Source organism: Mus musculus, chromosome 9 (assembly GCF_000001635.26).
Source record: "Mus musculus strain C57BL/6J chromosome 9, GRCm38.p6 C57BL/6J".
Taxonomy (NCBI): Eukaryota; Metazoa; Chordata; class Mammalia; order Rodentia; family Muridae; genus Mus; species Mus musculus.
In genome coordinates, this window is record NC_000075.6 from 46192111 (window position 1) to 46204587 (window position 12477).

The following is a 12477-nucleotide window of genomic DNA, read 5'->3' on the forward strand; positions in this document are numbered from 1 at the left end:
TCCTTCCTTCTTTCTGTCTTTCTGTCTTTTTGTCTTTCTTTCTGTGATGACAGACATGTATGTCATAGATGCTTCACTGCTGTGTCTACCCTTGCTACTGTAGACATAATTTTAGAATGGAGATGCCATGGTCTTTGAGATAGGAACTGTACTTGAATATACCTTTACTCACAAAGTAAAAACAAATCAATGTTTTTATTTAGCATCTGTTTTGGATTTTACATTAAAAATTAAGAGTAATTCTTTTAAATGACTCTGAGTGTATATTTCATGATAATGATGCTACTATAAGTGGTGTAGAAATTGCAGAGTTGAATTTGTTCTGGAAAAAAATAGATGACTAGAATGTATATCCGCCTGATGATGCATTATAGGACAGTCAATAGCATATCCTTATGGTAGCTGAATGTTTTAACATTTCAAAGTCTTGTTTGTTCATTTATAAATGTGCATCTTTATAGTACCTGATCTAGGATTGTTATGAAGACTAAGTGAAATAAAAAGCATCTTCACGATACAGTCTTACTTGGTTAAGATGAATATTCAATAAATATTCATACATTCAGTTCCCATTAGATATAATGATCATTTTTGGTATTGGATATTCCATATTGCAGTAAAAAGGACACATGCCTTGCATTGTCGCAGAGATTGTGTCAGCAAGCACAAATACGAACAAGAGAAGTCCTTAAATAATTCATGTAAAGAAAAGTCACGTGACACAGTGAAGCGTAACCGAGCCTGTTTTCATGTCAGAGGTCAGAGATGAGTTTCTGAGGAAGTGACAGTTAAACTCTTTTTTTTTTTTTTTTTTTTTTTTTTTTTTTTTTCCATTTTTTATTAGGTATTTAGCTCATTTACATTTCCAATGCTATACCAAAAGTCCCCCTTACCCACCCACCCCCAGACAGTTAAACTCTTACCCGCATGACAGGCAGCCCTCCATGAGAAGGCCTGTGGAGTTTCCATTTCAACTAGAGGACTAAGCATGGAGGCCAGACAGCTAAGAGAACTTCACTGTGGGAAATCAGACAGGAACTTTTTAGGCCCAGGACTTAACATTTTCATTTTGAGGGTCATGAGAAGAAACTGTAGAGTTATTAAAGTGGTGATGTTAGCCTTAGCCTTAGAAAAATGCCAGTGGAGACTAAGACAGACAGAGGCAGGAAGCCCGCTTGGGAACCTTTTCTGGCTGTCTCAGCCAGCAGCGACGGCTTGGGATGGACCCTTTGGCTCTGTAGGATTGTGGTTAACGGCACCAGGTCAGGGGTTAGGGGTAAATTCTTGGGGTAAACTGCTTACATTGCTGTGTTTGGATCCCTAGCACCCATGCAAAAGTAGACATGGTGGTACACACCCGAAATCCCAACACTGAGGGTCAGGATGCGAAGATCTCGGGTTCACCAGCCAGCTCATATAGTGGAGCTTCAGGCTTATGTGAGTCACTGTCTCAAAAAGTATATAGTGGAAACAATTAAGGAAGCCATCGTAGCGTTACCTCTGACCTCCATCCTTGTTCACATAGACAAATGACCCTGACACACATGCACACACCCATCCTTGTTCACATAGACAAATGGTCCTGACACACACGCACACACCCAGGTAGACATCCAGACTATTGGTTTGGATCTGACTGTGGCCTCTGGGCTGAACCTGGGCCATTTCTAAAGTGGGAAGGATGTTCACAAACTGCTCTTAGGTTTGTGGTGGGGCTGAGGTAGCAGTTGTAAAGCGCTGTGAATACGTGCGCAACGCGGCCTCATCACTGTCTGCCGCCTTCCCTATGACTGTTGCTCCAGCATGGTCATCAGAGCTCCCAGTTTACACATGAGAGCTTTTGTAAAGTGGGTGGCTTTGAAATCAGAATATAGGCTTCTGTTTTGGAACTCTCTCTCCAGGATAACCTGGAGTGTGAGTTGAAGGCAGAAGAGAAACAGAACTAAAACAGGGAGCCGAGACTCTACCTACTGCTCTTACATCTAGCCCTATCAGCTCTACCAGCCCCCCAGACCCCCCACTAGACTGAGGACAGCTGTTTGTCTGTTGCAGAGTGTGAGCACTTGATCCGCCACATGCTGGTGTTAGATCCAAATAAGCGCCTCTCAATGGAACAGATCTGCAGGCACAAGTGGATGAAGCTCGGAGATGCAGACCCCAACTTTGACAGGGTAAGCCGGACCCTTGCCTCAGGGAACTCCTGATTAACTCCTTCTCTTCTTCAGTGGTTGTGATCTGCCTAGGACCTAAAGAGATGAGCAGTAGGAACCAGCTGCTGGCTAAGACCAGTGGCAGGTGAATTCACAGGGAGCCGCGGGATCCAGCAAGGCTGTGGAGACAGTGATACTGGGCATTACCACAGAAATCATAGTTTGCTTTTGACTTCTGAGACAGCATACTCCCAGTTCTGCAGGTCACTGCCACCAGAGTGCCTTTCTTGTCTTGAGTGCGCTCCCTTCAACAGCTTCTGTCACATACTGCTGCACCCCATTATGATCACTCTCGTACCCCAGGAGCTCAGGAAGCAGCCCTGAGGGTTTTGTCAGCCCATAGCTGATTGCCAGAACTGTCTTGCTTAGACTTCGTATGACACCCACAGAATCTGCAGCAGTGGGGCATAGAACAGCTTTGTCAATGTGTATCCCATGCCGTGTTGATGTAGTTAACTGGGGTCTGACGGCTTGCCTCTATAACTGTATTATATTACAGTTAATAGCGGAGTGCCAGCAACTGAAGGAGGAAAGGCAGTCGGACCCCCTCAACGATGATGTCCTCTTGGCTATGGAAGACATGGGGCTGGACAAGGAGCGCACACTTCAGGTACCTAAGAAGGAGTGCAGAGCAGTGAGATAAGCGGCCCTTCCTCTTGCCTGCCTTTCCTGCAGTGTCCCCTTCCTGAGCTCGTGGGTGTTCCTGCTTTCCTCCCTTTCCCTCTTCCTTTGCCCTTCCTGGACCTGAGAGGGAAGGAAGGAGCTGCTTTGTGCTGTGCCGGTTGTGTCTGGTGTGTCAGTGAGGCGCCACCTCCGAGTCTCACTCTCCCTTTCTCTATTGGTAGTCATTAAGGTCAGATGCCTATGACCACTATAGTGCAATCTACAGCCTGCTGTGCGATCGACACAAGAAACATAAAACTCTGCGTCCCGGAGCACTTCCCAGCATGCCCCAAGCCATGACTTTCCAGGCACCAGTCAATCTCCAGGTGGGCAATGTCTCTGAGACCTAGGTGAGAAGAGGTTATACCAGGGCAAGGGCTAGCTACTGCTCATCAGCTTTTGGTCAGGAGAGATTCATATTCATCCATCTATCTGTATCTCCTCCCTTGTCAGAAGACCATCAAAGTCTGGGTCTTTCTTTGAGAGAAAGTCGCATGGCAGAAACAGTTGTCTTCTTCGTTTTGTTTAAAGAAGTAGCAAATCATTGTGAGATACCATTCTCCCTAAAGAATGCTTCCTTGCTGTGTTGCCTGAGAGCAGAAGAACCAGGCTTTGGCAATCAAGACTGCTTTGAATATAATCCTAGCCATTGGGAATCTGAGGCAGAGGAATGAGTTCAAGGCTAGCCTGGGTTACATAGCAAGAGCATGTCTTAGAGGAAGAGGTGAGGGAAGAAACTACTTTGAAAAGCTGTCATTATTTCTTCTAGTGTCTCAGGTCTCTGTGTGTCTGTATGTGCTGCTTTCTAGGCGGAGCAGACAGGCACTGCTATGAACCTTAGCGTCCCTCAAGTTCAGCTGATCAACCCAGAGAACCAAATTATAGAGGCAAGTAGCCACATCTGATCACTGTCAACTGAAACCACGTCTCTTCCCATAGCTACAATTCCTTTCCTTCCTTCTGAGTTACTTCTGATCAACTGTGTTTCCCTCCACCTTAGCCTGACGGGGCTGTGAACTTGGACAGTGATGAGGGTGAAGAGCCTTCTCCAGAAGCCTTGGTTCGCTATTTGTCAATGAGGAGGCACACGGTGGGAGTGGCTGACCCACGGTAAGTACCTGGTCAGCATCCTGCTCAGCCCTAAGTCAAAAGGTTCCGCCAGGGTGAGTGCCTCTTGTGGCACGTTTTCTGAGAGGCCACACTAGGCCATGGCCAATCTGACTAGTTATTCTCCCTATATGCAGTGCCTCTTAGCAGCCATGTGAGGAGAGTGTAATAACATCTTTGTTGATAGATGGAGTTCTTCTAGTCTAAGTCATCAGAAATATTCTGTAGTATTCAGTCACCTTTAGAAAAGTGTAGTAGTGCAAGCCTTTCATCCCAGCACTTAGGAGGCAGAGGCAGGAGGAGCTCTTGAGTTCAAGGCCAGCATGATCTGTATATTGAGTTCAAGGACATATAGAGAAACTCTGTCTCAAAAAATAAGTAAATAAATCTGCCAACTTTAGCAGCTTTTAGAGATGCTATCTACCTCGTGTTCTATATTGGAACTCTTCTAGAAAGAGGAGACAAGGTGGTGTGGCATCATTTATATATGTGGACAGTTAGAGGCACTTGCCTGACACAAGCAAGAATCAGGATTCAGTATCCTGCTTTGTCTCAAAATGAACAGGAATCCCAAAACATATTTCCCAAAGTGTTCCTTGAGGTCCTCGTGTTGGGGAAGTGGATTCAGGACCAGCTCACTCCATTTCTACTCTGCAGTCGAGACCTGTCAGCATGAGCGACAGCCCATCTTGTTGGTGAATGTTTTCCTCACTGAGCAGGAAAGAGAGGGTTATATATAGCTAGCCTTGTCCTGAGAGTTCAGCTCAGGGCGGAGCTGGCTTTCTTATGTCTGTCTTCTGAGTGGATCCCCAGAAGAAACGCCCATGCCTGCTCGTTTGCTTGTTTTCCGTGCTTGTTCTCGATGTGATGAAACAAGCAAGTGAGAGAACATTTGGGTTCCACACAGAATGTGTCACTGCCAACGAGGGGTGGAGTCCTGAGTCGTGATTAGTGGAAAAATCTCTTATTTAAAGTCTGCTGGGCATGACAGTCCCGAACATCCAGTTCTTATCTGTCCTGTCAGCATGGACGGTAGTAACCGAATTCTTTCCCTGGTGAATCAGTTGCTACTTCAGGCAGTCATTGTCTTAGCGGATGCCCTGTGCTCTCTAGAAACTTGCTGTTCCCCTCCAAGCTTTGAGAGCCTGGGCTAGAGTTGTGCCAGCCTGTGTGTCTCCTATTGGCTTTCGAAAGGGATCAATGAAGTAGACTCCCCAATAACTCAGAGTGAAATTCCACATAGGAGACAGACTCCACTTTGCTTTAGTGTCTTAGACAGAAATAGAAATTTAGGAGGAGTAACGTCCGGAAGGTGGTGCTTCTGCCGGCATAGAGACCTCAGTTCAGATCCTCAGTGTTCATAGAGAGCCAGCTGTGGCAGCCTCTGTTGTAACTACAGCTCTGTAGAGTGGAGACAGGCAGATGCACCAAGCTCACAGACAGCCTGACAACAAGCGAGACCGTGAGAGACCCGGGAGAGCATGGGAGAGGAAGGCTTCCTACCTCTGGCCTCCATACTCATGCATAGACATATGTTGGGGCACTCACATGCATTTACTATCGTACACACATAGACTACATCTGCACACACATGTATACACATATGAAAAAAATAGAAAAAGTCAGACAGTGGCACACACCTTTAATTCCAGTACTCAATAGACAGAGGCAGGTGGGTCTCTGAGTTGGAAGCCAGTCTGGTCTATAGAGCAAGTAACATGACAGCCAAGGAAGGATACAAAGGGAAACCCTAACCCAAAAGACCCTCCTACCCACCTCCAAAAAAGATTTGTGTGTCTGTATGTGTGTGTGTGTGTGTAAAATTTTTTTACTGTACTAGTTGTAGCGGTAGTATTGACTACTGTACTAGTTGTGGTGGTAGTATTGACTACTGTTCTAGTTGTGGTGGTAGTATTGACTACTGTTCTAGTTGTGGTGGTAGTATTGACTACTGTACTAGTTGTGGTAGTATTGACTACTGTACTAGTTGTGGTAGCATTGACTCAGACTTAAGCATTCTGAGTAACCACACTTCTCTCTTCCTGTTTCCCGTTAGCACGGAAGTTATGGAAGATCTGCAGAAGCTGCTGCCTGGCTTTCCTGGAGTAAACCCACAGGGTCCATTCCTACAAGTGGCCCCTAACATGAACTTCACGCACAACCTGTTGCCCATGCAGAGTCTGCAGCCAACTGGGCAGCTTGAGTACAAGGTAGGAGGCCATGGAAAGGACCTGCCCACAAGAAACAAACTTGATCTTCCCTTGGTAGGCTCTGACAGTTCTGTTCCAGTACTGGAGAGTTTCCTGAGGGAGGGGAGTTCCCTTCTGTAAACTGCTGTGGTGATGGGCGATATCTCCAGCCCCCCTCACCCCAGCAGATCCTCTCACTGTAGTAGATGAGGGTGGGCTGTTTACTCCGTGTTTTCCCATCTCACCACTGTATCTGCCTACTCTCCTGGCAGGAACAGTCTCTGTTACAGCCGCCTACACTACAGCTACTGAACGGAATGGGGCCCCTTGGCCGGAGAGCCTCAGATGGAGGCGCCAACATCCAACTGCATGCCCAGCAGCTGCTCAAGCGCCCACGGGGACCGTCCCCACTTGTCACCATGACACCAGTGAGTAGCAGCCCAGCCTGGCTTTCTCAAAGGTTTTTGATAAGAAGTCTGTAATAAAGGGGCTGGACTTGGCTGAAATACCCACAGTCCTCTCTAATACAGCATCCTGTGTTTTCTCTGACCTGCCTCCTCTTCCACAGAGACACCTCGGAGGACTTTCCCCAGCAGATGCAGTTCACACGGGCAGTGCTCTCTAGAATGAACTGCTTTTTAATTTTCATCTTATAAAGACAAGCTGGCAGGGGGTGCACACGTGCTTCAGTGCATTCGTGGGGCTTAAAGGACAGCTTTAGGGGGTCAGTTCTCCCCTTCCCCCTTCATGTGGGTAGTTCCTCAGGCTTGCAAAGCAAGCTCTTACCGCTGAGCACCTCACCAGCTCTCCTGTCGTCAGCACCACCTGACATTTCTGGCTCAGCCTCGGGTGATCGTGTGATTACATTGTGGCTCTAACTTCAGTCGGTGTCTCAGTCACACCATTTTGTATAATGGTGATATGCAAAGGTTTAATCTCACAGATTGGTTTCTGTTTATTTCTGGTGTGTTTCTGTCATGGTCCTGTCAGACTGAATAGTATCTCCACAGCCCTTCTGAGCTATTTGGGGGAGTATTGCTTGAAATCACATTACTTGGTGACTTCTGTTCACCGATCCATCGTGGATCAATACGTTTTAAAACACTCGGTTAACAGAAGCTCACTCTGGCTCTCTCTGCTTTACTTCTCCTGGGTTTGGTCACAGAGCGGTGTGTGAGCCCATGAGTCACGTTGTCAGTTGCACTGCAGTTCAGAAAACAGTTGCACCAGATCTGGTGGTGTGCTGGTTATGATATCAAAGCCGAGTTCCCCTGTATGGAGAAAAGCTTATGGAGCCGTGTAGTCCCAGCCCCTACAAGTCAGGCCAGGAGGGTCAGTGCAGCCTTGCAGCTAACCTGGTCTACATTGTAAGTCCCAGTCTAACCACAGCTACAAGGCAAGACACAGCCTTAAAAAACCAGCATGCCAGATTGAATGCCAAAGTGAATGACATGGCTGATGGGTGGCAGAGGCTCTTCATGGGCAAGGTTGGCATTGGTTGGCAAGGATCAGCATCAGCATTGTGGATAGTGGGGTGACTTCCTCTGTCCACTGGACTCGTTGCTGCCAAGGTCACTAACAAGCTCTTGTTGATAAATCCAGTAGGCATTTTTAATCTTTATCTTTTTGGATGGCTCAACTCTATTAGTCATTGTTGACCTTCCCCTCCTGCCCCCCTTCTCCGTAGTACTTTGTTTTTGTTTTTTGTTTGTTTGTTTTTGTTTTTGTTTTTTGGCTTCTGTAGTTATCCTAGGTTTTCCTTCGGCCAGTCAGTCCCCTCTGAGGTTTCTGCTCAGGATTGACTTAGCCACCAAGGCCCGTCCCCTTCCTTCTCTGGATGAGCCTGTCCACTTCCCGTCAGCTGCCATCTGGCCTTGCACCCAGGATGCTCTTCTGAGCTCTACACATCTGCATGTGTGATCACCTCTACCATAGGTTTAATAGCTACCTCACAAGTGCTCACAGTGTGAATGCAGCATGTGGCACTTGTCTTTCTTTCTTTTCTCTCCCAGGGATAGGGACAGCACTGTTTGTTTTGGTTTTTTATCTTTATACAATTTTTGTTATTCCCTCTGTCAGTCAGTTGTCTGATGTTTGTGAATAAACAGATTTCATCTCTCCATCTCTGCCCCCTTCCGTCAGCCGTGGTCACCAGTCACCTTGATTAACACAGTGACTCCCAGCAGGCACCTGGCTTGACTCCTGGTTACCACTGGCTTCCCCTTGCACCCTGCAAGTAAAGAGACCCCACTTTCCCAAACACAGATCCTGTAACACCATGCTTCTGCTTAAAATCCTACAGGGATTCACCACTGCCCATCCCAAAATCAGTCTGTGTGCTCTTCAAGGCCGTTGATAACAGCGTCTTCCCATGCCTCAGCCATAGCTACTTCTTGTCCAACTGTTTACTACAGCCTTAGAGCTAAAGTAGAGGATGTGAAAAATTTCAGAAGTTGGAATTATTTCAATAAGGTTTTGTTTGTTTTTGTTTTGTATTAGCCAGTTTTAAAGATAATATTTATTTTTATTTTTGGTTAATCTTTTTTTTTCTTCAGTTTTTCGAGACAGAGTTTCTCTGTATAGCTGTCCTGGAACTCACTCTGTAGACCAGGCTGGTCTTGAACTCAGAAATCTGCCTGCCTCTGCCTCCCGGGTGCTGGGATTAAAGGCGTGCGCCACCACACCCGGCTGTTTATTTTTATTTTTAATTAATGAGAGAAGTGTACCAGAGGGCAGGTGCTGGCAGAGGTCAAAGGTGCGGGGTCCTTTGGAGTTTGGTTTACAAGTTGTTGTGAACCACCCAGCATGAGCAAGGGGTCAAACTCTGGACCTCTGCAAGGTCAGTGTGTGCTCTTAGCCCTGAGCCATCTCTCCAGCCCTGGAATCCAGTGCTTTAGACCTGTTGGCCATCAAGTATGGTTTCTAAATAGCACCTGAGGCATGGGTGATGCTTATCTGGGCCACTGGGCCAAGAATATTTTCTGAGGGTGCACAACATTTCTATCTTCACCCAGGGAAGAGCCAGGAACCTCAGTGTGGTACTTCTCATTGCGTTTATGTCTCAGAGTATAGTGAGTATTTAAAAACATGGAATTACAACTATTTGATTATATGTTATGCACCAATCACCATGATGCTTTCCCGGAGTTCAGACATCCAGACTCTGGAGCTGACATTAATGTGAGGCCACGGTCAGTTCCTAGGCACTCTAGGTAGGCAGTTCGATGCATTCCAGGTCCTTGGACACTGTAGGCCTTCCCTCTTCTCTCAGCACATGACCCTTTGCTCTCTGCTGGATGTTCACTCCTGTGCACACCTCGGGTCACAGGCCAGCTGCTGCTTCCTCCAAAGTGCCTTCTTTCCTTCCCAAGCTCCCATGGAGGACCTGAGAGCTCAGTCGTGCACTTACGATTGTCTGCTCGTTTTTCTCTAAACAAAGGCAAAGACCACAGCTATGAATGCGCAGCTGGTCCTAAAGGAGGCCTCGAGTATTAGATGAACAAGCACATGCCTGTGAACAAGGGAAGAAATCCAGATATAGCACCTGAGCCCGATGGAGCTGGAAAGCAAGATGGAAGAAAGTCCTCTCTAGCCACCGTTCTAGGGAAGCCTTTGAAATAAGAACATTAACAAGACCCTTGGCCTCAGTCCAGTTACCAGAGTTGAGGGCATCACAGAATAAGCTGTCACCCTGAGCCTTTCCTTCCTGTCTCTCTGCAGGCAGTGCCAGCAGTTACCCCTGTGGATGAGGAGAGCTCGGATGGGGAGCCAGATCAGGAAGCTGTGCAGAGGTAATGTGGCACCTGGCAGTGCTTGCAGAACGTCCTTGGGCAGGCTCCCCTGCAACCAGCGAAAGGTCACCTCTGCCCAGGGAGGTGGTGCAGTGCAGCTTCAACACTTGTGTGGTCTCTTTGCTCAAGCCAGATGGCATGTTCCTCCCCACACGGAAGTAACAGAAGACTGCCCAGAAAATTTCATTTCTATAAGCGCCATTGGAAGCCCCTTAAGTGACAGCAATACCCTTAAGAACGCTTTCTCTCCTCCCTCCCTCTTCCTTGTCCCCGCGTTCATATTGCAACTTTGGTAGTGTTCAGGCCTAACGCCTGCTCCTCCCTGCCACGAACTGTTTACTGAAAAGGAGTTGGAGATTGGAGATGACAGTGATCCTAGCTAGTCTGGCCATGGACCTCTGGCATGGACTCATCCGTCCCAGGAGAATGAATGAATGAATATCTCCTGCACTGTTTGCTGTGTGTTTCCTCCACTCCCTTGTACCAACACTGAGATATTGGGAAGAAAAAACAAACATGGGGGTTGGGGGGAGGGGCAGGGACAGTTGTAAATATCCATTGTTTGCAGAACCTTGTTGAGAGATGCCTGATTCACAGAGCGACAGTGACCATCAGGTGTGCTGTGCAGTCCGATGGCCTCAGTTCCAGTAGCCATGGTCTGCAGCTCCATGCATGCCCCCTTGTGGAGTTGTCTTTCTTATTTTCTGTGAAGGGGTTTTCACCAGAATCCAGCATGTATTTTCCCAGAAATACAGGTGTTCTTCAAGATTATATGTTTTCCCTTGAGGGAAGTTGAAATAAAATGGTTTTCATGGGCTCTCGGGGAAACTGTGGGTGTTTTTATCAATGGACATTAACCACAGATGGCTTCTTTAAGCAAGTTTGCATACTACAAATTACAGTCTGATGACAGCTTTTAACTGACGTAGGCAATGTAGTCAGGAATGAACTAAGAGCCTTATGGTTGTTGTTCAGGAATTGTTCTTCACCCAGAAGGTCTATAGGAAAGACCAAAGAAGGTGCCCTTGTGCAGAAAGAAAGCCCTAGTGATCAGGGGTAATGCTGGCCTAGTCAACATAAGGAAAACAAAAAACACAAAAACAAAAACCTGGTGACTTTGCCTCAGTCTGATACTCTTGCTTCTATGGTTTGCTGATAAAAATGAATTTGCAAATGCGTCCTACTGGTGTCTTGAAGAAACGAGAAAGTAGGGAATGTTCTGGATCCCCCTCCACCCCTTGGAAAGGTGCAGCTGGGTTTTACCTTCTTGCCTTAGAGTTCACGTCCTCTGCCCCCACCTTCTTCAGACCAACATTGGAAGGCCAGTGAGCCTGTCAGTTGGAAGGGACAGAAAGGAGTCCTGCTTCTCTTATCTGTATTCAAGACAAGTGAAGTGCTGCAGGGGGCCTGGAGCAAACGCAGGCCCCCGGGTCTTGTTATGGTGCTGACCTGTGTAGGTTCGCAAGCTCCGTAGAGTGAATGGCTTCATGGAGACCTTGGCCTCCTCTTCTGTTTCCTTTCCTTTCTTCTTTACCTCCTGAAAATAGATCTGAACATCCTGTGTGGTTTTATTTCTTCATCCTCTAAGTCTGGGAGCCACATCAGTTTTTCTTCTCCAGTGATTGAGTTTTGGTCACAGGACATAAGGGAAGAACTCAGTTGTCCTCAAACAAGAGTCTGTTTTCTTTGGCATGTAGTAAGGACACCACAGGCCTCTGACTTCAGGGGACGTAAATTGATTCTTTCTGAATACCTCACTTGTCCCTTTAATAGGCCTTAGGTTCTATTTCTTCTAACTTATAGTTTAGAAATTTGGAAAAAAATTAATATGTAGGAGAGATAACTTCTTCTATTGAATGGAATAAAGGAAATTGGTTCCACCGCCTTTGCAAGCTAGATCTCCCTTTCTTCTCTTAATGGCGACTCGCAAGCTCGAAAGCAGCCACCTCAGTGGTGAGCCAACTGTTGGCCGGTTAGGCAAGCTTCACCTCCATCCTGTTGGGGGTTGCTTACTGTGGAGCCCTTTTGGCACCCCATACTGTCCTACCCAGTGCTTCAGACTAACTTCTGTTGCTTCTTGCGCGGGAACATTCTTGTCTTTTTTTACTATGAAATGTCCTCCCTGCTTGTTGCAGGTACTTGGCAAATAGGTCCAAAAGGCACACACTGGCCATGACCAGCCCGACAGCTGAGATCCCACCGGACCTGCAACGGCAGCTAGGACAACAGTCTTTCCGTTCCCGGGTCTGGCCTCCTCACCTGGTACCTGACCAGCATCGGTGAGTAGCCGCTTGGCAGTGTGAGCATCCCGGAGGCTCATTGGATCAGCACCCTTCTGACTAGCCTCCAGCTTAGAGTGACTAGCTCTGCCTAGCAGCCACCTGCCATCCCGAGCTCACACCTCCGCTCCTAGCCCTAACCAATGCACAGGGCAAAAGCTTTCTCTTGGATTCTGGAGCAGCCAAGGCTCTTCCATCTCATTTCTTAGACCACCTACTCATCACCTGCATCTGCTGC

The 12477-nt window shown here is 47.2% G+C and overlaps 1 protein-coding gene across 2 annotated transcripts in view; it reads left to right on the plus strand.

Annotated features, from left to right (window-relative positions):
* Window positions 1-12477, plus strand: part of Sik3 (SIK family kinase 3) — a 211375-nt gene that overhangs the window by 179291 nt on the left and 19607 nt on the right. The window contains exons 7-15 of one of the 2 annotated variants that reach the window (NM_027498.3): window positions 2053-2171; window positions 2710-2820; window positions 3056-3199; window positions 3683-3760; window positions 3874-3983; window positions 6037-6190; window positions 6442-6597; window positions 9890-9960; window positions 12096-12239. In NM_027498.3, the coding sequence (NP_081774.3) occupies window positions 2053-2171; window positions 2710-2820; window positions 3056-3199; window positions 3683-3760; window positions 3874-3983; window positions 6037-6190; window positions 6442-6597; window positions 9890-9960; window positions 12096-12239 (1087 nt within the window). The remainder of the gene's footprint in view (window positions 1-2052; window positions 2172-2709; window positions 2821-3055; window positions 3200-3682; window positions 3761-3873; window positions 3984-6036; window positions 6191-6441; window positions 6598-9889; window positions 9961-12095; window positions 12240-12477) is intronic. The other variant, XM_006510590.3, reaches the window with a different exon arrangement.